General features: G+C 35.7%; 1 protein-coding gene across 1 annotated transcript; it reads left to right on the forward strand.

Annotated features, from left to right (window-relative positions):
* The first annotated feature begins 11,655 nt into the window (after positions 1 to 11,655).
* Positions 11,656 to 13,851, forward strand: LOC141485097 (uncharacterized). Its single transcript, XM_074181108.1, has 2 exons — positions 11,656 to 12,207; positions 13,030 to 13,851. The coding sequence occupies exons 1-2, from the start codon at positions 11,656 to 11,658 to the stop codon at positions 13,849 to 13,851; spliced, it is 1,374 nt and encodes a 457-aa protein (XP_074037209.1).
* Positions 13,852 to 22,973: the final 9,122 nt, after the last annotated feature.

The raw sequence follows: 22,973 nt of genomic DNA on the forward strand, positions 1-22,973 counted from the left end.
TTTCAGATTGTGAAAGGTAACCAATACCCAAAAGAGGTCGATAAAAGGCTATTAATGCTATTATGTGTGGAATAAAAATCGTTCAAAAGTCCGCCACGGCTTCTTTTGGTGACATCAGAAACGTCCAGGCGCATGAATTAGGCTGGTCTTGACCGATGGCATGGGTTATGTTGGCTTTGAGGACCGTTGTGTTTTGTGGCTTATTCGCGTACAACTGCGACTCAAGAAAACGGCCAAAAGAAGTGGGTAATCATTGACCTTTAGTGCTCGCCGTTGACAGTGATGTCCTGGCTAACGTCGTTCTCACTGGATACACTTGGATCCCATGTGGATTGGTATCGGCCCAAATTTTGTTTGTTAGGGTCAATTACCAGCTGCACCAGCGCCCATTCAGCGAACAAACGTCGTTGTCTATTGTCGTTTACTTTCAGTTCTCGGGTCAATTGAATTTTGTATGGGTGCAGGCCCAAGTCCCCTTGCAAAATTTGCCAAGTTGTGGTTTCAGAAAGGCTGAGTTCTTGTGAGCGACGCGAAATCGACTGCCTCGGATTACCCCGCAAACTCTCACAGAAAGCAGCGAGGATTTCGGCAGATCTCACGTTTCTTCGACGTACGGGTGTTGGTCGATCGTTTACGGAACCAGTGGACTCAAATTCATCCAACACATTGCGAACAGTCCTCTCGGTAAGACGGGAGAAACTCGCGGTACGTTGCCCAAAGAGAACACCCTTTTTGATAAAACAATTTTATTAGTTGCATGTGTTGCTGTATGCTTTATCCGTCGATCGTGATTTGTCGTGAATAAAGGACAACTGATTTGACAGATGTAGCTTTAACAAGATGGCCGTCAGAAGTCGGAAGACCCTATATCTATAAGATACATAAGACATACAAATACATACGTATAAATTTCTTTCATATCTTCTGCATTGCAAAAACTCTTAATCTATGCATCCATCAAATTTAATTTGATGTATAGAGTGGAAAAACATTTGTTTTGCCGGCAAATTAACCATCAGGTGAGCTTTGGATTAATCAACAGTAACTCAAACGTTCGTGACGGTGCTCTGTTAGAGCGTCGAACACGTTGTTGTTATAAATATTCAAAATCGAATCGATAAATAACCCAATAAACGGCCATAAAACATAACCTCAATTAAGATTCGGTTAAAATATGAAACGGTACGGCGTAACACCGATATAAATCGTAACATAGAATCGGTTGTTAGGAGGTGACAGAAGTCAACTTACACATTCGTATCAAACTGAGATCTCCGCAGGTTGTGCTTTAATATGAATTCATTTGAATGTATGTGTATTATGTGGGTATGGCTTCGTGACCGCAGAAATATCACGGCATCTCTTCGGTGGTAGATTAATAATAGATTATTGGTGTGTGTTGGATTAGCGGATTGCAGTTACCGCCTCGACTCGTGTAATGGCGGACTTATCGATTCATCGATTGCGGTTTCATCTACCTTTTTTCTATGGTCACGGTGATAATTAGTTTTCGGAAATATTCATGATGAACAAACATATTATCACTCGGAAAAAATACGATTATAAATTTAATTTAATCAGTAGGCTGGTGCTGGTGCAGAATGCAGAAACTTTGATGGCAAAAAAATTGAAATTTGTAGCAGGCAAGGACTGGACACAAAATTAATAGTCTGGGTCACAAGATCCTTTTTTTGGAACTTCTATCCATCATCAAAAATTATGATCCAGGGCCCATTCGATTCGAAATGACCTCTAGGAACTTTTTGAAAAATTTCAAGAGGGGCTCGAAAAAATTGCAAACGTTATAAACAATTCAGTGAAAAAAGGAGGTTTGGTTTTTTTGCAAATATCTCGGAAAATATTAAAGGTATCCGACATTAGAAAAAAAATCCTTAAAGAGGAGGAAATTTGCTAAAAAAAGTCCTACCTCCTGGAACTCTATCACCAATGTTTATAATTTTAATTTAGAGGCGAAAATCGCGCTAAAAGAAGGCAATGCGCTTCCCACACGCGTTGATCGATACGAACCATCGAACAGTAAAAAATATTTTAAACTATTAAATATCATTATAAAAAAAATTCACATACCTTCTATACACTTGAATAAACTAAAATCCATAGAAAAAAAGTTTTCCGTGATTATTTTATTAGATATGCTTTAGTTAATCAACTAATTTTCACAAGATTCAAATTTACATTTTTTTACATTAGATTTTTAAACTAAAATCCTTAAACTTTGTTCACTTCCTAGAGCTTTTCTTGAAAGCCTTCAAAAAAGATTCCTTTTAGAAAAATTGAAAAATTTTGATTTTACAGTCAGTTATTGATAATCAAAGACGTTAAATTGAAAAATTCAATAGAAGCAATGACTTTTTTTCATTATTTAAATTTATTCGTATTCTTATTATTTAAAGTTACATGAAAATTATTTCTTATAATTTTTTGCTCTCTTCGTTTGAAAAATTGTCATGAAGGAACGTATTATTTATAAGATGTTTGAAATTTTTTTAGGGAGATTTTATCAGTGACGAATATTATGATTTTTAAAATATTAACTAATTTGTAAGGAAGAGAATTTATTTTTGTTTTTTTGGTTATATTCAAAGAAACATATCGTAAAAATTGATCCGTTCAAAATAAATTGTTTATTGAATAAATAAATGAAATATATATTGAAAAAAAAATTCTTCAGAACATCAAAGAGAAATAGAAATTATGATTTGAAAAAAATCGTTCTTAAATATTCATATTTAGTAGCAAAAAAATGTTAATCAACAGATACGTTTTTAAGCCATTGATTAAAAAAAAAAAAACGATTTTGTTTTGAAAAGTCATAATATTATTCATCAATGATAAAATAGCCTGAAAAAAATTTCAAATGTCTTATAAACAATACATTTGTGCATTACATTTTTTTTTAAATGAATAGAGCTAAAAATTATGAAAAATAATTTTTATGTAATTTTGAATAATAAGAATACGAATAAATCTGTATATCACAAAGTGGAAAATCAAAATTTTGTAATTTTTCGAACAGAAATCTTTTTTGAACACTTTCAAGGAAAGCTCCACAAAGTGAACAAAATTTGAGGTTTTTAGTTTGAAAATTATCAGGGTTTTTATGTAAATTTAAAAATTAGTTAATTAACTGAAGTGTATCCAATAAAATAATCACGGAATTTTTTTTTTAATAGTCTAGAAGGTATATGAATTTTTGTTTCTTTATAACGATATTTAATGTGTTAAAATAATTTTTACTGTTCAAAGGTCCGTGTCAGTCAACGCGTGCGCGTTTTTATCGTTATTTTCGCCTCTAAATCAAAATTATAAATATCGGTGATAGAGTTTCGGGAGCTGGGACTTTTATCAGAAAATTTTCTCGTCTTCTGGGATTTTTCTTTCAAATTTCGGATATCTTTACTATTTTCCGAGATATTTGCAAAAAACCAAACCCCTTGTGGTTTTACTAAATTGTTTATAACTTTTTCAATGTTTTCGAGACACTCTTGAAATTTTTCAAAAAGTTGCTAGAGGTCATTCCGAATCGAATGAGCCCTGGATCATAATTTTCTGTGCCCATGGACAGAAGTTCCAAAAAAAGGATCTTGTGACCCAGACTATAAGTTAGAGTTACAAGTAATAAGAAAAACATAACTCGAACTTGGGATAAATAAGTGTGTTGCGTGTTCGGCGATTTTCTGCAATCGAAAAAACTGGATCAAAAAATTGTATCCAATTTTGTATGAAAAATGAAATCAAGTGCTCAAAAACACGTGAAATGTTGACAGTGGCATACGGTGATTGTACTCTGAGTCAGAAAAATGTTCAGAAGTGTTATGAGCTTTTCACAGGAGGTCAAGAAAAAGTGAGTGACAATGCTCGCCCTGGACCCCCAGTACATCAACAACCAATAGAAATGTTGAGGAAGTGGAGAAAATTTTCATGAAAAATCGTAGAGTCACTATTAGAGAAATTTCGAAAAATTGGCATATCAGTTGGCTCATACCATGCAATTTTTTCATAACTGGTGACGAATCATGATCACTGCTTATTGGTCAACTGTTCTGAATCAAAATTATTGTTGTTTGGTTCTGCATACGATCGTGCTAAAATGCAGCAAATAAACGTTAAAATCGAAGATGATTTGTTAACTGTAGTAAATGAAACCATAGACTCAGATCTAAGATTTGAAAAACATAGCAATAAGTCAATTCAACGTTCATATAGCTCATTAAAATTGATGTATAGGAACCGTCAATTATTTCCAAGAAGTGTTAAAATAATATGTCAAAGTTTTGTCAAATTTTAAATTTGAGAAATTACAGTAATAAGTAGAAAGTACTGGCGTAAAAAAGTTTCAAAGAATATCACACAAATTGTTTGAAATCGTATGGTTGGGTATGGAAGAATTCATCATGCAAATTCATTATATCATCAAATTATCCTAACAAAAATTCCTATATATAACTTATAGAAAAATAACATCCAGAACGGATGTGCACAACTTGAATCTAAGAGGTTTGTTATCTCCACCGACATTTAAAACGGAAACATTCAGACGTTCCTTTACATATCATATTTATAAGTTGCGCAACTTCGTTCCTAAATCCTTGCAAAATCTCAGTATAACAAGTTTTAACTCAAATCAAATGTCAAGATTTTGTCACTGTTTTTTCGATAACCGTGGCGTAGTGCATCAGAAGTTCTTGCCAGTACGGTCAGTAAGGAGTATTATGTTGAAGTTATAAGAAGAAAACGTCCAGTATTGTGGAAAAACAATTCTTGGCATTTGCATCACGATAATGTACCTGCTCACTCGTCATTGCGTGTGGGTAATTTATAAGCCAAAAACAAATCCGTAATCATGCTTCAGCCACTGTATTCAGCAGATTTGTCCCCTGAGACTTTTTTCGTTTCCGAAATTGAAGAGAACTTCGAGTACTGGAAAAAACACTGGCTTAAGTGTATATCTGAGGAAGAATACTTTGAAAGGGACAGAATAGAAATTGATGAATAAATGGATATTTGTTAGAAAACTTGAAATTCACCTTTTTTCACAGACCTCGTATAATATGGTGAAATGGGGGTGGTGTTTATGGCACTCCAAGTGCAGTATCTATTTCAAATCAACAATTTCCAGTTTCCAAAATATAATAACCAATGATCGCACTGTATTTCATAAAGTAGTCGTCGCAAGTATAAATTAACAGTTTGAATTCAAGAAAGTCAATTTACAATTTAATAATTGTGTGTAATTGGTGAGGCAATGCGGTGTCTTGAATTCATTCGAGTTAAGAACGTTTTGCAGTTCTATCACGTACCGCATACGACGCATACTATCCAACGGAGACTTGAAATATTTTTATTGACGACCTCACAGTGATCATACCCATTCATAATTGTCAATTTCGCTTTTTTCCCTTCGGAAAATATCGGCCGTAATGAGTATGTTTTGTGGATCAGATTTTATGAAATACTTAATGGGTTAGCAGTAATACAACTCTGAGTACATAAGACAAACAAGGATTATTGATTACGAATTGAATTTCAGGAGGATGAAAAAAGTTTAATATATAAATGAATTCTTCATGAAAACGTGTAGATCATTTACAGTATGAACATTTACAGGCATGAACTGGAAGAAAAAATCTATTTGAAACAACTACTTTCTATTATGAAAATTGAATTACACATAAGTCATTCAGTTTGTACTCCAAATATTCGTCATGGATCTGGTGTAGATGTCATGGCATAGAAGAACGTGTTCAAAACCTTCTGTAAAAGTAAAAACTAATTTAAGGGACAAATTCAACGTGTTCTCCTTTTATTTATTTATTTATTCACCAATATAGGGGTTACAAACAGATTAACAAATCCAATAGAGAACCCACTTTATAATTTTAGTTCAAGTGGGCTTTGAGACAAAAGAATGTAAATTTAATTTTTTATGTAAATTACATTGGACAATCGAAGAATAACATAATTCCTATAAGAGTGACAGAGACTACAGAAATGATCACAACTTATCAATGAAATTTTTTTCATCCTACAAAATATTGAATATCATTGCAAATTTCGTTAAAGGTTTCAAGCATTTTATAAAGTGGTGAATTTTGAGCAGCATTTGTCCTTGTGCAAGTTAACTTAAAGAATTCTGTAGGCCTCAACGTTCTACCCTGAACATTGAACTCGATTTTGGAATAAAGCTCTGGGCAGTGGACTAATCCTTTCATCAACTTGAAAATCATGATAAGATCTGTAACAGTTCTTCTATCCTTCATAGGCATAATATTGTATTGGCGCATAATGGGATTATAATCGCTATTCATTATTGGAAAATTTAATTTGTGACTAATGTAGCGAAGAAATTTGTTTTGGACTCTCTCAATACGATCTATGTTTACGTAGTACTGAGAATTCCAAACAACCAATGCAAAACTATGTACATATGCGTAATATAAATTGAGGAGAGGTTTTGCCGGTCTGAAATTTTGACAGTTTCTTTTGAGGAATCCAATAATACTATTACATTTATTGACAGTTTTTTCTATATGTGAATTAAAAGACAACTTCGACTCCATAATTATTCCCAAGTCTTTAACTTCTGAAACTGATTTCAGTTCATGATTCAAAGTAATAATTATTTCTGATTATATTTTTGTTTCTGGAGAATGAGATTGACACGCACTTTTGTGGATTGAGGAACAAATCATTATCATCATAGAATTTTTTGAGCCGCTTCAAGTCCTCCTGAATTTCTCTGAATCTCTCCTTCACTGTGTAATATATTTTCAAGTCATCGGCATATAGTGAAAATGTGCACTATATGCAACTAGAGATTTCGTTGATGTATATAATGAAGAATAAAGGACCCAAATGGCTGCCTTGAGGAACTGCGGAGGATACCGTGAAATGACAAAATCCATTTATGGCCACCGTTTGTGACCTGTTTTTCAAATAGGACCATAATCATCTCAATGAAAAGTAATTCACACCGACTTCAGCAAGTCTCTTTAATGAAGTTTTGTGACTAATCTTATCAAAGGCCTTACTGAAGTCGGTGTATACAACATCAACCTGAACCTGTTTATCTATCGAGTTTAACAAAAAATCGGTGAATCCTATCAAATTAGTTTCCATCGACCTATGGTGGAAGAAACCATGCTGTTCACTGATTATGATGTCCTTGACCGTATCAAGGATGTTATTATATATTATTCTTTCAAAAAGTTTGCCAAATACACATAATTTATAATTCTTACATTGTGTCTGTCGCCCCTCTTGTAGATTGGTGTGATATGCGAAATTTTCCATTTGGCAGGAAAAATTCCACTCTGGAATGATTTATTGAAAATAAATATTAGAAGCGAGATAATGTTGTTCTTGCACTGCTTAATAGCTGTCAGTAAGGTATATTCATTTATTTCGACGGATTCGACTGGGGAGATGAGAAAAGTTGAATCAAATATGTTAATAGGTTGGATGAAGTTGTTTTTGAAATTTATAGCGGAAAGGTTACAAATTGTGTGCATCTGCAGTTTCATTGTCAAGATATAACGAGCTTGAGATACAATTTGTATTTTTTCTCAAGAAACTTCTCAACTCATATCTCCTCTATGTTGGAAAAAATGCGACATTACAGACTCTTTTCGGTTGAGAAAAGACATTCATGATAGTCACACGGAGCCGGATCTTGGGCATGAGGGGAGTGGAGTGTTTGACTAACTTGAACACGGTAACATGCGATCCGCACAAATCTGGTAAGAGTATATTAGTTTTGTCAAAATATGACTGCAAAAACTCGAAGAGAAACGCTTCCCAACCAACGACTGAATTTCCAATTTTTTTTTTAAATCTGCAGAGAATTTCCTGTACACTCAAAATGAAAGGATACATTGAAATTAGAAGTTATGCCGTCAAGCGCGTTTTGGACGAAAAAAAATCTACCCTTGACTCAGTTTTCGATGTTTATCAAACTTTGCATGCAGCCTTTCTATGTTCTCAAAACAAACAAATCACTACATTCATATAAACAGCTAATATCAATCAGAAATATACAGAACAGCTAATTACCAGTAAAATTGATCGCACCGTAATTCAGTTCAGACTCAATTATAACCATTTTGAAATGAATATTGAAACTTTGGTAGACATCGATGTTTCACCAGTGAGGATCACATCGTTTCATGAAAGTGAACTGTTTACCTTTCATTTAGTATATTGTCTAGGGCCGCTATGAGTGATATCTGATTCAATTCCATAAATAATATTTGAAATACAAAGTGAGTATAGAAAAGGTTTATGTATAATTCAGTGTACACATAAAAGTATTTGTTTCGAAAGAATTTTCGTGTTATTGAATGTCTATATGAAAGTAGCTGTTTCAGGAGGTCTTTTTCTTCTAGTTTGTGTCTGAAAGTTACTTCTTTGCATAATCTACACATCTATGTAAAGAGTTATTTGTTTGGAAATTGATTGTTTCCTTCCTTTCTTTGAAAGATTTCCACACTTTTTTGAATCAAGATGAAGTAGTAAAAAGCCAAAACTCTCTTTTCCAAAAATTAATCACTTCCAAAACTATAACCATTTCAATTTAATTGAATAGAACTGGCCGATACTTGATGAAAATCCATATCAAAAAACCAATCAATACAGTTTACTGTATGATTTTTACTATAAAAGGGTTTTACAAAAACCGCGACACGTGTTTCGCTATACAATAGCTTCTTCAATCATAATCTGAATAGAATTACACCATTTGATACTCTAACCTAGTACTAAATAATAAATCTACCTGTGAAGGTCAGGTATGAATTAATATATCAATAAATTTTTTTTCGAAAGTATACCTGTAAATATACCTAACTATTTTTACCTGCAAATGAAGAGATTCAATAATGGCGAATTATTCAATTGAGTTTGATCGTTCATAAGATGTTGAGAGAGTTTTTGAATTTGTTTATTTCCATACTCTCCAACAGGGTAAGTTTCAAACCTTTCTTCTGGAAATGGAGGGGTTTGTATTCATGGTTAAAACCTATATTTGTGTTCCTTTATGCGGGCTTTGAACGTTCTTCCAGTTTGTAACATAAGTACGTTAAAATATTTTAGTTAACTATTCCTGAGACAATTTTAAGAAAAAAAGTCTATATGAACTTGTGTCCGAAAATGCTTCGTTTCGGAGAAACGGGGTGTTGAAATTGAATTTTTTTGTTCGCTTTTTGAAAATAACTCTTGCAAAAAATAAGTTATTTGCACGAAATTTAGTACCCGGAGTTTTTTGACGTGGGAAATCATAATTTCGTATTAATTTTCATGTAACATCTAGAGGGCGCTGCGTAGGCTGTCATTATTTTTTTTCAAATCGCCCTAACTTTTTCACCAGTAAACTTTTGGTATTTTGCATGAAAAAACCCAAGTCCCACACCTTTTCCAAGTAAAAAAGATACCTCCTCAACAACGCTGGAGGTGATCGTTTACAATTTTCTATATCGATGCATATTACTTCGCTCTAGGGCGCTAAGTGAAGTTGCTGAGAACATTACAAAAACTAAGTATGTGGTGGATCTAGTCAAAATAAACAACTTTTTTCTATAAAATGTTTAACGAAGAATGATTCGTTTTCGAAATACAGATTGTTGACATTTTTCAAAACATGGAAGGTTTTTGTCATAAGTTTTTTGCAATTTTAGTTATTCTCATCAAACTTTATACGCAGTATACCCGTACAGACTTCTTCTAAACTGAGCATTATCGAACTACTTATTCAATTCAAATTAAAAAAATTGTCAGGTTCAATTAATCAATTAGAAAGTGCTTCATTTCGGAGTTTGTAAAAAAAACAATTCGGAGAAGTACTATGTTATTTATTGGGAAAATAAACATATACAATTTTAACGAAACAACTATCACAACAACTATTCAAAGTGACGACCCGCAACAGTAATATAAGCTTCTGCTCTCCTCATCAAAGAATTCCACACCCGTTGAAAAATGCCCAGAGTGTTTCTTATCGTTTCGCAGCAAGCTATGATACGATCCCTCAATATTTCCTCGTTTTCAATGGGGCTAGAATAAACTAGTGATTTTAGGTGTCCCCCAAAAAAAAATCAACGGGATTGAGGTCCCCCGACCTCGGGGGCCAATGCTCAGTGCCTCCTCTTCCTATCCATCGTTGGGGATTTGCTACGTCTGAAAAATTTCTTGCTATCACACTTAATTGAGCAGGAGCTCCATCGTGCATAAACCAAGATTTCGGAGACCAATGGGAACATCTTCCATAAGTTGGGGAAGCTCGTGTTCCAAAAAATGTAGGTAAGCATCTCCATTCAAACGTAAGGGGAGAAAATAGGGCCCAATTAAATAATCCATCAATTATGCCTACCCATACATTAAAAGAGAATCTGTCTTGGAAATGAGTTTGCGTTATCGCATGTGTGTTATCTTTCGCCCAGATGTGGTTGTTATGGAAGTTCATGATACCATTTCTTGAAAAATTAGCCTCATCTGTGAAGAGGATTTTAGATAAAATTTGCGGATGTTGTTCGACTTTTCTTTGAAGCCATTGAGCCAATTCGATACTTGGTTGGAAATCACGTAGCGTAAGTGCCTGGACACGCTGAATATGATATGGATATAATTGCTGTTCCTTTAAATTTATGTGAACTGTCATGTGATTCACATTTGAAATTTGACTAATTTTTTTTGTACTTGTCTCTGGATGTTCACTAACTTCTTCGAGAACCGCCTCCTCCAATGCTACAGTTATTGTAGTCCGTGGCCGTCCTACTGCAGAATTTGTTTCAAAGGTTCCAGATTCGGAAAGTCGCTGCACAAGGAGTCACGCATTGGGGATACCATTCCTGATAGATGCGCCTCGCTTGAATTTCCGTCAGCCAAGCCGTAAGCAAAAATCATATCAGCCAGTCGGGCATGGTACCAAAAAATCACTTTATAAACTCCGAACTGTGAATTTGTCAATTGATAGATAAAATGTGACAGCAAACTTCTATTTTCATGAACAAACTTTCAAAGCCTACTCGATTTAATTAACTTAATTTGCAAGCGGAGAGTGACAAAAATTATTGAAATCAAATTTGGCTATAAAGTGATATGCATCGATATAGAAAATTGTAAATATCTCGAAAACGATCACCTCCAGCGTTGTTGAGAATGTGTACCTTTTTTACTTGGAAAAGGTGTGGGAATTAGGTTTTCACATGAAAAGTACCAAAAGTTCACTGTCAAAAAAGTTAGGGCAATTTGAAATAAATTATGACAGCGTACGTAGCGCCCTCTAGATGTTACATGAAAATTATTATGAAATTATGATTTTCCCCGTCAAAAAAACTCCGGGTACCGAATTTTGTGCAAATAACTAATTTTTTGCAAGAGTTATTTTCAAAAAGCAAACAAAAAAATTCAATCTCAACATCACGTATCTCCGAAACGAAGCAGTTACGGACACAAATTCATATAGCCTTTTTTTCTTAAAATTTTCTCAGGAATACGTCACTTGAATATTTAAACGTACTTATGTTACACCCTGTATCAAACATCGGATATAACCCGCACGATAATTTATACACTCCTGATTTTTCTGAAACTGAAATTTTATCTTCGTTTTTTTTAATGTGCCTAAAGCGGCCTACACACATGGGAACCTGGTTCGCCAAACTTGGTTCGGCGAACCAAGTTCTTGGTACGTCACTCCCTACACACAGTGGAGGGGAATGTGAACAACGGTTCCCCATTACCAGTTTCATTCCAGCAGTTGAGATGAGTTCTTCGAAGGTTGCAGCTGCTATAATTGTATTAGATGAGTTTGGGGGTTTCACAAGGAAGAAGAAAAGATCGCAATGGACCAAGCAGTGGCTTCGTGAGAGAGAGAAGTGGTCTCACCTCAATCTCTTATATCACCTCAGGGAGAACAGTGTGAAAGATTACACCAATTATCTAAGAATGACCGAAACAGAGTTCAATTACTTACTGGAACTTGTGACACCCTACATTTCAAAGGAGGATACTCACATGAGAAAGTCGATATCGGCCGAACATAGCCTCGTTGCTACACTTCGCTACCTAGCTACTGGAAGAAACTTGGAGGACTTGAAGTTTTCGTGCGCCATATCACCACAAGCTCTGGGAAAATTAATTCCCGACACATGCATAGCAATTTACAAGACCCTACATAAAGACTTCATAAAAGTAAGTTTATTACGTTACTTCTTTTTTACATTTTAATACAAAGTTATTTTCATATTCATAATCTTTATAACTCCTAAGAAAATTGCTGTTGGTCTACCAGGGCACACTTTTGATTAAACTTATCATAATTCCTAGCATAAGATTTTTATTGGATATAAATTAATGGGTTGATAAATTACATGAAACATGATTTCAAATATATTTATTGTAAAAAATCAATACAAATAAAAAATACACAAGTGTTTTTATAGCTCCGTAAATCGGCTGCTGTTGCCTCCAGGAGTAGTACTCCTGGACGTATCCGATTCACCAAAAGGGGAATGAAATTGCGGCATCGGAGTGTAAGGAGTAGTACTCCTGGGCATATTCGATTCACTAAAAGGGGAATGAAATTGCGGCATTTGATTATACATTTGAAAGGGATTAAATGCTGATGAGCTGTTGTTTTCGAAAAAAGAAGTGTTGGACGATAACTGATTTTGGAGGCCTTTGTACAGGACCTCAGTTATGAGTTTATCAGCATGAAGGAACTGTTGCCGGTCCATTTTCCTCAATTTCACCACCACCACTTTCCCAATGTTGTCAAATTCATCTTCCGAATTTTCTAGCGCAGCCATAGCCTTTTTTATCAATGACTGGTGCCGAGCTCCATTAGGGGACATTTTCTTCCGCTTGTAACTCTTCTCAGGTATCTTATCAGGCAGTTCATTAACAGCTTGATCAGTTTTCCGTGATTCTGGTGAATGAAAAACCTGAAAATAAAATCACTGGTAATTATTGTGTTAATGCTGCAAATTATAAGCAATATCTTTTTTTTTTCAGTTCCCTTCAAACTCGGAAGAGTGGGTTGCAGTGGCGAATGATTTTGGAGAACTTTGGAATTTTCCTAACTGCGGTGGATTCATTGATGGCAAGCATGTTGCTATAGCGCGGCCAGTAGGCAGTGGGTCATACTTCTACAATTATGAAGGTTATTACAGTATTGTTCTCCTTGGAATCGTTGATGCTAACTTGGAATTCATTTTGGCTGATGTTGGTTGCAATGGGCGTGTGTCAGATAGAGACGTTATTCAGGAAACAGCATTTTATCATCTCTTAAAAGAGGAAAAACTGAATTTACCAAGCATTCAAGAAACAAAGGAAAATTTGAATTTCGTTTTCGTTGCTGATGACGCCTTTGGTTTGAGAGAAGATTTGCTAAAACCGTTCCCAATGAAAAAGTTAACACATGAGAAAATTAAATACAGACTATCCCTAACTAGGAGAGTCGTTGAAAATGCGTTCGGGATATTAGAAACTCGCTTTAGAGTTTTTCACACCACAATCAGCTTTGAACCTTGTGAAGTAATGAATATTGTGCCCGCTTGTGTAGCTCTGCATAACTTCCTACTAAGAAAGTGTCGCAAGAATTACACACCTACTTCCATTTTAGATAGAGAGGATATGGAAATGGGAACGTTAGTCGAAGGAGAATGGAGGAAACATCCGCTGCCAGATCATGCATACCAGGGACTCGAAATAAAACCACGGAAGCCTACAGATCTAGCAAAAGCAAGCAGGTTGCAGTATGTTAATTACTTTTCAGGAAAAGGCCGTGTTGCATGGCAAGATAGGATGGTACAGAACGTTGTGAATAAACACTAAATAAAGTAAAAAAATAGTAATAACTCATTATTATTATTATTCCATTTTGAACACCTTCATCTTCTTCCTCATCCTCTTGCAAAGAAGATGTTGATGTGCTGAGTGTCTTGTGATCAGCGATGAAAGAAATGAGGTCATAGTACCATAATCGTGGTTTGTAAACATCTTCTGACGCCGCGCCGGATTTCATTGACAACCCCACTTTTCTAAATTCCCTACGGAAACTCTGCTTAATTGTTTCGATTATACTTTTTACGAAACTTGGGTTTGCAGTGTGAATCGTGTCGCGAGTCAACTGTAAGAGGTTGTTCATTGCTTCGTCTCGCTTGTTCTTGTCCCTGTATTCGTCACTTTTGACTTTCCATAAACATGGAAATTATAAGCTTCAATGAAATCCGTCAAAAACGATGGGTTCATAAATTGAGCACTGTCACCACAATCAGCTATTGTCTTGCAACGCAACCGACGCAAAAATGAGGCTCTCTTGTGTACTGACAAAAATCAAAATGCCGAACAACGGTTCCCCTTCTCCACACACAGACTTGGTGCGCCTGCCGGCGAACCGAACAAATGTTTTCCAACCCGATGGAAGACCAAGTTCGTGAGAAATTGTGGCGATCTTGGTTCGTTAAACACCACACACAGGGGAACATATGACGAACATGGTTGGTGCGAACCAAGTTCGGCGAACCAGGTTCCTATGTGTGTAGGCCGCTTAAGTTGTTGTTGGTTTTGAAAGCAGTATTTACAAGTTTGCTGTGCAGAAAATCTGAAATATTTGTAGTGGGTTGGCCTAAAAAGGTTAAGGTTCTATAACTTTTATACTCTTCTCTTCGAAATGGGTAAACTTCTTTCAAAGCTTGACTGTATAACTTTTTTGATAATTAAGAATGTATCAAACCTTTATCGTAATCATTGTTGTGGGCTATTTGCTTTATTGTATTCCGTTCTTCATTGAATTTAAACAAGATTCCTTCGGCTGTGATTTGATCAAATGAGCTGATGAATTTCATTACGATGTTATCGATGATATGAATAGATAAAATTAATTCCAGGACATAAAATCATAATTTATGAATGGGTTGTGTGTTTTTTCTCATAATGTTTTCCAACTTTGGTACTGAAGAGCCCTAAGGCAAGTGTCTAACGGCGAAACATCGATGTCTACCAATGAGGAGACAATGTTCCATGTAAGTGAAATTTTTACCTTTCATTTAGTATAAAGTGTAGAAATATTGTGAATGATATCTGATATCCATAACGAATGTTTGGAATACAAACTGAGTGAAGAAAATATTTTTTTGAATAATTCATTGTTCATATAAATGTATTTGTTTCGAAATAATTTTTCTTTTGTTAAATTTAATGTTTATATGAAAGTAGCTGTTTCAGGATGGCTTTTCATGTCTGAAAGTTACTTCTTTACATGATCTACACATCTACGTATAGAGTTACTTCTTTTGAAATTGATTGCTCCTCTCCTTTCTTTGGAAGATTCCCAATTTTTTTATCTGTTTGAATCTGTTTTTTCGTCAATCAGCTGTCGCCCCCATACGAACGACAACTCTCAGAACTCTCAGAAGTTGAGAAACTTGTGCGAGCTAAGGACTAACGAAGTCTTATGGATTATTAGAAAGCCAAAAACTTTCTATATCTAAATTTATTCTAAGATGACATCGACCGGGCTTTTACCGAGCTCCTGCGTATTTTAAAACCGAAATGATGACGGTTACAAGACATTACTCACGAAAGGTACTTATTCATTTTAAAGACATGTTTTGCTAGCTAGGATGAAGGAGTGCAATTTTGAGTGCCCTCACGGTCACCCGACTTAGGTCATTTAAATTTTTTGTGAGTATACAGAAAAAGCGAAGTGTATCGAACTCCACCTGAGACATTGGATAACCTACGAGGCAAGTCCTCGAGAAAAACATTGTTAATCACTTTCAACCATTTTTGATTGATTCAATTTATTTGAGATCTAATTTCATCTTTCTGAAATGTAATTTCAGAAAAATGGGGCAAACATTTTTGTATTTTAAAAAAGTATCTGAAGTTATCATGGGTCTACCCCTTTAAACGAATAAGTGTTTTTTCGGGAATTTTTGTTGTCTCAATAAATTCTTGACTTTTTTCTGTTCATCTCAGAAAGATGCCCAAAACTTTCACAGTAATTTGCAGTACGTTTTAGATTTTTTAATTTTCGTTTTTTAATCAAATCTAATTTGAAATGTTTTTGTTAATGACACATGAGTGCAGAACATTTAGAATGATTGTTGATTTCCCATATGAATTTCTGAAATGAGGTAAACTTCGATATCAATAATTTAGAAACAAGCAGGTATCAATCGATCAATCTCGAAATCTCTCAGCAGAATAATTCTAGAGCAGGTTCTGAAAAAATATTCTCTCTGGTGGTAAGACCCACATTCATATCATATGAAATCGCTATTATCAAGATGAAACAACGGTCTTGATCAAGGCGGCTCGCTGAGACAAGATACAGCGCCTCCTGTGACGAGTTTGCAAATTTCGTCCCTTGTTTTTCTGTCATAGCCTTCTTAGGCGTTTTCGAGAATTATCAATCATCTTGAGAGATGACACAATGTAAGATTATGTTTCATCTCAACGGCAACGACAGTTTTTGAATCATTTCAAGGAATTTGTAATTCAGGCGGATACAAACGGACCATGTTCGAAAGTTGTGCGAGAATTTTTTCTTGACATTCGTGTGTGGACTGAATATCAGTTATTTCGTGGTCAGTGTACTCCGGACGAATACAAATTGGTGATGTGATTTTTCCATATTTACGTAATTCTAGAAATGATCTTGAATGATTCACAGCAATTATGCATGTATGGGTTAACGCAATAACCATGAGTTGTGATGACTATCTAGTACTTTCCCACATAATTCGTACAGATACTGAAATAAAATAATCAAGAATAATGGTTGTTTTTTAGCAGCTTGAATTGGAGTTAACCAAAAGAAACATGAAAATAAAAACTGCAATGTTGATATGACTGATAATTCTTCAAAACTACCTGGAATGAGAGTGAAAAAATTGGAATTAGGAGACAAATATAATATTGCAATTTCTAGAAGATATTGAAATTCGTCCAGTTACATTTCATTTCTGATTCATTTATTGTAATCAATGAACTCTGAAAACCATGTTATGTAGTCATAGACCCTTGCAGGATTTGTTTGAATTTCAAATCTGTAATTTATAGCTGCCTAAGTTGGGAAGAATAATTTTTAAAGCTCTCTGAAAGCATTTCCTGTATAAGAATGAATTACCCCTTGTCTGAAAAAGCAATGAACGAAAGTAGTGATTCTTATTGAAAACAAATAATTATGAATCACATTCGTTCAGAAAAATCATCTCGTTGAGTTTGTTCCAAAGCCAGTCTCCAAAAAGAATATTCAGTGTAGTTTGAAGTATTTTTTAACGAAACAAAAGAACTACAGAAATATCCCTGAGGTGTTCTAAGTGCTGTAACTGTGCTGGAGATTGAATTAATTCGGAAAAATATTCTCAGGAAGTTTAATCCACATAAAAGCAAATCTCCAAATGGAAAAGTTTTGAAACAGAGAAGTTCAAGGTGTACTGAGTTGAACCTAAAAGTGATGGGCAGCCACAGTCAGTCGCGTATTGCTAATATGTACCGCTCTTGGTGAAATAAAATGTGTGAAGACACTTGAACACCTCCCGTGAAAGTATCTATAGGAAAGAGACAAATCTCCAACCTTTTTTTCTATATTCTAGACTATCAAGGTTGCAAGTGAGGTTCGTGTCTCCAATCAGCAGTTTCAATTGAACCTTGAAATAATAGGTAGCTAAATTCCACCACTTCTGATGTAGTCTAGTTGGCAACTTGAAACGAAAATGCAATTGTTATTAACAAATTAAGACAAAAGTATTACATACTTTTTCATTCACGACTCAAAAACTGTCAATAATCAAGAATTGAAAATAAAAATTCTGAAAAAGAGGGAAATGCACAATGAAAAAGTCCGTACTCCTGTAACTTAACCTCCATTACTAATGATCGAATCACCAAACAACCATCCAGGGCAAAAACTTGCTACGATGAAAACTTAATAATCGTGATCTACATCTTCCTGAAGAAGAACTTTGTCACGTACAGCATCTTTCATAGGTCAACGGTCTCACAGCGCAAGAAATTAAACGTGCTCTACATCAATATTACTGGAGATTTTTCTCAACATCAAACCGTTATTTCAACACCTCGACACATGTTTCGATCACCAAGTGATCATCTTCAAGAGGAAGAAGAAAATGATCAGTTGGTGATCGAAACACGTGTCGAGGTGTTGAAATAACGGCTAGGTGTTGGGAAAAAAACTCCAGTAATATTTATTACTACACCAAAGGTTCCAAACATTGCATACAAGTGCTCTACATCCTTGAAGAAAGAATATTTCAACTTCGACCACGATACAGCCCCCAGTGATAGGCATTGTAGATTTGCCTTACTTGAATGGAGGCACGAACAGCATCTAAAACTGTTTAAATTTCACATCGAAACCATTTACAAACCAACTAATCAAGTACGCAACAATATCAGATGAGCCAACAACTAACGTAGCTGCCTTTATGTGCAACCGGAGAAATCTTTATCTACAGAACGAGAACAGCCTAGTAGAAACAGACAACGTGATAAAATACAAAGAAACTGCTGTCCTATTCAACGCATTACCACGAACGACTTCATAGGCAGGCCATTGAGATCTATAAGCATCCCAACAATTTCAAAAAATAGAAGAAGATATACGGCTCAACAGAACATGGTATTCCGTATCTCAAGAAGGTCAGAAATGGACTAGAATAAAACTTCGATCGGCATTCCATAAGAAGCATATCTGTCAACAATGTGAAACACTTAGAACAACCTAGTGATAGTAAGCGATCATCAGAACGACTCAGCGAAAGTACAGACCAATCAGGAGTAAGCATTTGCGTGGACACCCCACCCTTCTGCCTATATTTTCTGAGACTTCGAGATATAAACTTCGTCCTCGCAGCCAACTCACATGCTACTGATGATGTCAGTCGCAATAGCAGACGGAACGCTTGGTACGTTAGCTCTGATACGATCACGGCCTATCAGCCTGGATTTAGTTTTCTTCAATCGTGACTCCGATGGTGAAAGCCGTGAATAGAACTCTGTGCGCCCGTAACGGCATGGATACATCGCCGCTGAAGGCAGTTTGCCACATGAAATATTTTTTCAAGTATCGAATATCAATTACAAAATTTGAATAAACTATGGGGTCATCTGCACACTTCGAAGAAGTGTGCTTAAGGTCTCGTTGGCAAAAATTTCTCATCTTGATTTTTCAGACTAACATTTTTCTTCGACCTGAGACCTGAGAATCCTGAAGGCTACTGGAAAACACACTCTATGGGCGCATACGGAAGAATTTTCATGAAAGAATCATCTGATTAGAAAACTGAAGGCTTCATCATTTCAACAGAGGCATTGTCTATTTCAAGGACACCTGAACAAAATAGAACAATTCAATGGAGCCTTTATATTCTGGTAAAAAAAACAAGATTGTTGGTGTGGGTGTCATGGAAGGATGGTGAGAGATACTCTCACCATTTTTTTTATTCTAATTTTGTCAATAACAATTGCAATTTTTTACCTGCACCAAAATCCTTCAAAAACATTTTTCTAAAGGTGATTCCGAATTGAATGAGCTATCGCTCATATTTTTAGGACCTTTATCTCTATTTTTCATATTTTTGAACTTGTTGATTAGACTATAAGGAATCTTTAAATGTTTGATTCCTAGCATGGGTTGGGCGATAAGCAGTAAAAATCGATCGTTCGGCCTCTAGCATTGAATTACCGTTTCACCAGATGATCGATTGAATGAATAGAACAAATCACTTACGTCAGTCCAACAGGCTACCGCCGTCGTATTGGACTAGCATTTAAATTATAATTCGGCCGCTGAGTGGGTTATCATTCATGTATTGAAATATTCGAACATACTTTCGTTAAATGAAATAACCATTTCATTTGGAGATATTTTCTGAGGAATTCGATCTATGTCACCTCCTGTAATTCAAGACAATATCCTCAAGTATCTATCCACAACATACCAAGTTACTAACAGTTTGAAAGTTTGAAGCAATGAAATATGTTTGTTGGCGTTACTCCGAGAAAATACAGAAAATATAGAGATGGACAAAGAAAATATAGGTACATAACCTCTAAATTCAAAGACTGTTTTGGCACAGAATTCACTGAAGGTTCCTGGAAACCTTTGGCAAGTATCATAATTCCTACAGAAAAGACTACATATAGGTTTTGCAGAACCATTTCTAGATAAAATGTTTCATTCATGTCTACTCTAAAGTTGTACAAATGACCGACATGTTTTCGCAAAGACAACTTGAGATTAGATTACATTTACTACGACTCGGATCTCAAAGAAAGAAACCGATAGACAGGGAAACCAATATAAGGAAAGAAAGAATGTTCATGAAGAGGCATAAGTGAAAGATTTCAGAAGGAAATCAGCTCTTTGAAGGAAGTAATGACAAGAGAAAGAAGAACGTAGCAGGGTTTGATTAGTTTCAATCGGAAATTAGCAGTGAGAAAGGCATACAAATCTAATCAGAAGACTGAAAATCACGGAATATTCTAAAATTGATTTTTTTTCTGTACTGCATCATGAAAAAAAAATACAAATGACATTCACCCCACTCAAATGCCTGACAGATAAATTGGATGACGGATTTTATATAATTATTTCACTTTTGATATGAACAAATGTTCATATTCTGAGCCTGACCTGAGCCGAAACTGACACATTCTCTTTAAAATTTTTTCCAATAATTTCGTTCCAGTAAATGAACAATCAATAGTGATATATGGGTGAAGCACTAGTGTAGATCGACTGAAATAAATAAGTGAATAGAAGTGTGTTAAAACCATTTATCACTCATATTATATCATTATAACACAACGTTTATCGACCACCTAGCGATATACAAAATGGAGCACTATTCTCTCCAGTTGGAAACACCATTGACTTTCTGCAAATCAGTCATCCCGGTTTAGAAATTTCCATATTCGGTGACTTCAATGTCCACAATATCGAATGGCTCAAATTTTCAAATATCAACGACGAACAATGTCGCGAAATTGAGGCTTTTGCAATGAGCAGCGGACTTACTCAGATTATAAATGAGTCAACCAGCATTCCTAACCGTAGTGGAAAATATGCCAGTCTTCTGGATTTATACCTAACAACCAATCCAGAAATTTACAAAGTCACCGTAAGGTATCCATTGAGATCTTCTGACCACAAATTCATTTCAGTGTTGAATGAATTACAGATAAATGTTGGGGAACAATCTAAGCCGCGCAAAGTTTGGCCGTAAAAATCAGCTGAAGGTTGGATCTTCAAGAACATTTCCGAAATTTCCCCTGGCTAGATGTTTGTTTCCGCTGTAAAAATTCATCAACTTGTGCTTCTAAAGTCATGGAAGTAATTTTATCATCCATGAATGCATATATTCCTCTTTCAATAAAACGATCTTCTAACGACAAACTTCGTTCAACAAAAATTGCGAGCAAGCTGTCGCCTCCGAAAATCTTGCCTACCGGCAGGGGCGCAAACATCCCAGTGCCGAAAACAACCGAACAAGGTTTGTTGATGCTCGCAACAGCTGCAAACTTAGGATACATGAAAGCAAATAACTTCACAATCAGAGAATCGATCGGGATGAATTACTTGCCAATCGCAACGGGTCTAGATCCTTCTGGTCGGTGGCTAAAGCTGTTAGTCAGAACTTCACAAATTTCACAATTCCACCACTAACACAAGCGGATGGTTGCAACAACATCCATAGAAAAATCAAATCTACTAGCTGATAAATTTGCGTCCCACTCCCCAGTCGATTTACTGGGAAAGGCACCACCCACTATTCCCACACTAAAATCCACAGTGCCGGAAATTACTTTTCGAAAGCGTCTGGTCAGGCGAATTTTGAAACAGCTCAATATCAACAAGGCCTTTGGCCCTGATAAAGTATCTGTCATCGTACTTAGAAAGTGTGCAAATTAACTCGCAACAGTCATCATCAATATGGCTTTCGGACACAAAGATCAACAGGCGACCTTCTATCGTGTGTCATCATATTTCGAATAGCGCAATCGAGAAACATGGAGAATCAAGAGATGTTGCGCTTGATATTTCTAAGGTCTTTGACTGTGTGTGGCATGAGGCTGTGCTGGCCAAACTTCGATGCTATGGCTTGTTGGATCATTGCTCTGTATGACTGTTCAGCTTCCTGAGAGAACGTTTCCTGCAAGTGGCCGTCGTTGGATATGTCTCGAACACTTTCACTATCAACGCTGGTGTTCCCCAGAAATCCATATTGTCTCAAACTCCTTTTTATATTGTATATAAATAACTCATTGAAAAAATCATTTGGATTCCAGGACATCGGCTACGGAGGCACATCTCTACCGGCAGCAGGAGGCTGAATATCTTAATGAGGATCTAGAAGTAATTTCGAAATGGGGTGAAAGTAACCAGGTTCAAAATTGAATGACTCGAAAACAGGCATCGGTTTTCTCGATGGAGATAAATGTCTCCGAACTGGATATGATAATGTCAGGTCATAAAATTCCGCTTTCTGCTTCGATAAGTTGGTTGGGAGTTGAAATAGACACCAATATGTCTTGGCACAATCATGTCGCTGAAATTGCAAAGGCTGCTTCTCAAAAGCTATTCCGAACCAGAAAACTGTACACACCACAATAACTTTTGATGCTTCATAAAGCTCAGATCAGACCTTCTTTGGAGTATTGTTCTCATGTATGGAGCTCCGCCCCCAAACATACCCAGAAGCTGCAGGATTCCACCCAGAAAAGAGCCGTTCGCCTGACTGGAGACGTGAACAATACTTGCAACCTTGATAGTCTGGAACATCGAAGAAAGGTTGAGATTTGTCGTTATTCTATAGATACTTTCACGCGAAGTGTTCAAGTGACTTGGCACATTTGAAATACGAGACGAACTGTGGCTGCTCATCGTTTTGAGGTTCAACTCAGTACACCTCGAACTTCACTCT

Source organism: Leptinotarsa decemlineata, unplaced genomic scaffold (assembly GCF_025532065.1).
Source record: "Leptinotarsa decemlineata unplaced genomic scaffold, Ldec_3_MD MMD2_tig00026307_RagTag_RagTag, whole genome shotgun sequence".
Classification (NCBI taxonomy): Eukaryota; Metazoa; Arthropoda; class Insecta; order Coleoptera; family Chrysomelidae; genus Leptinotarsa; species Leptinotarsa decemlineata.

What these genes read in the sequence shown, in the direction of transcription:
- LOC141485097 (XM_074181108.1), top strand. Translation starts at nt 11,656, where the DNA reads ATGGGAACCTGGTTCGCCAAACTTGGTTCGGCGAACCAAGTTCTTGGT. An exon ending in TACATAAAGACTTCATAAAA is followed by an intron (nt 12,208 to 13,029) that starts GTAAGTTTATTA and finishes TTTTTTTTTCAG; the next exon opens with TTCCCTTCAAACTCGGAAGA.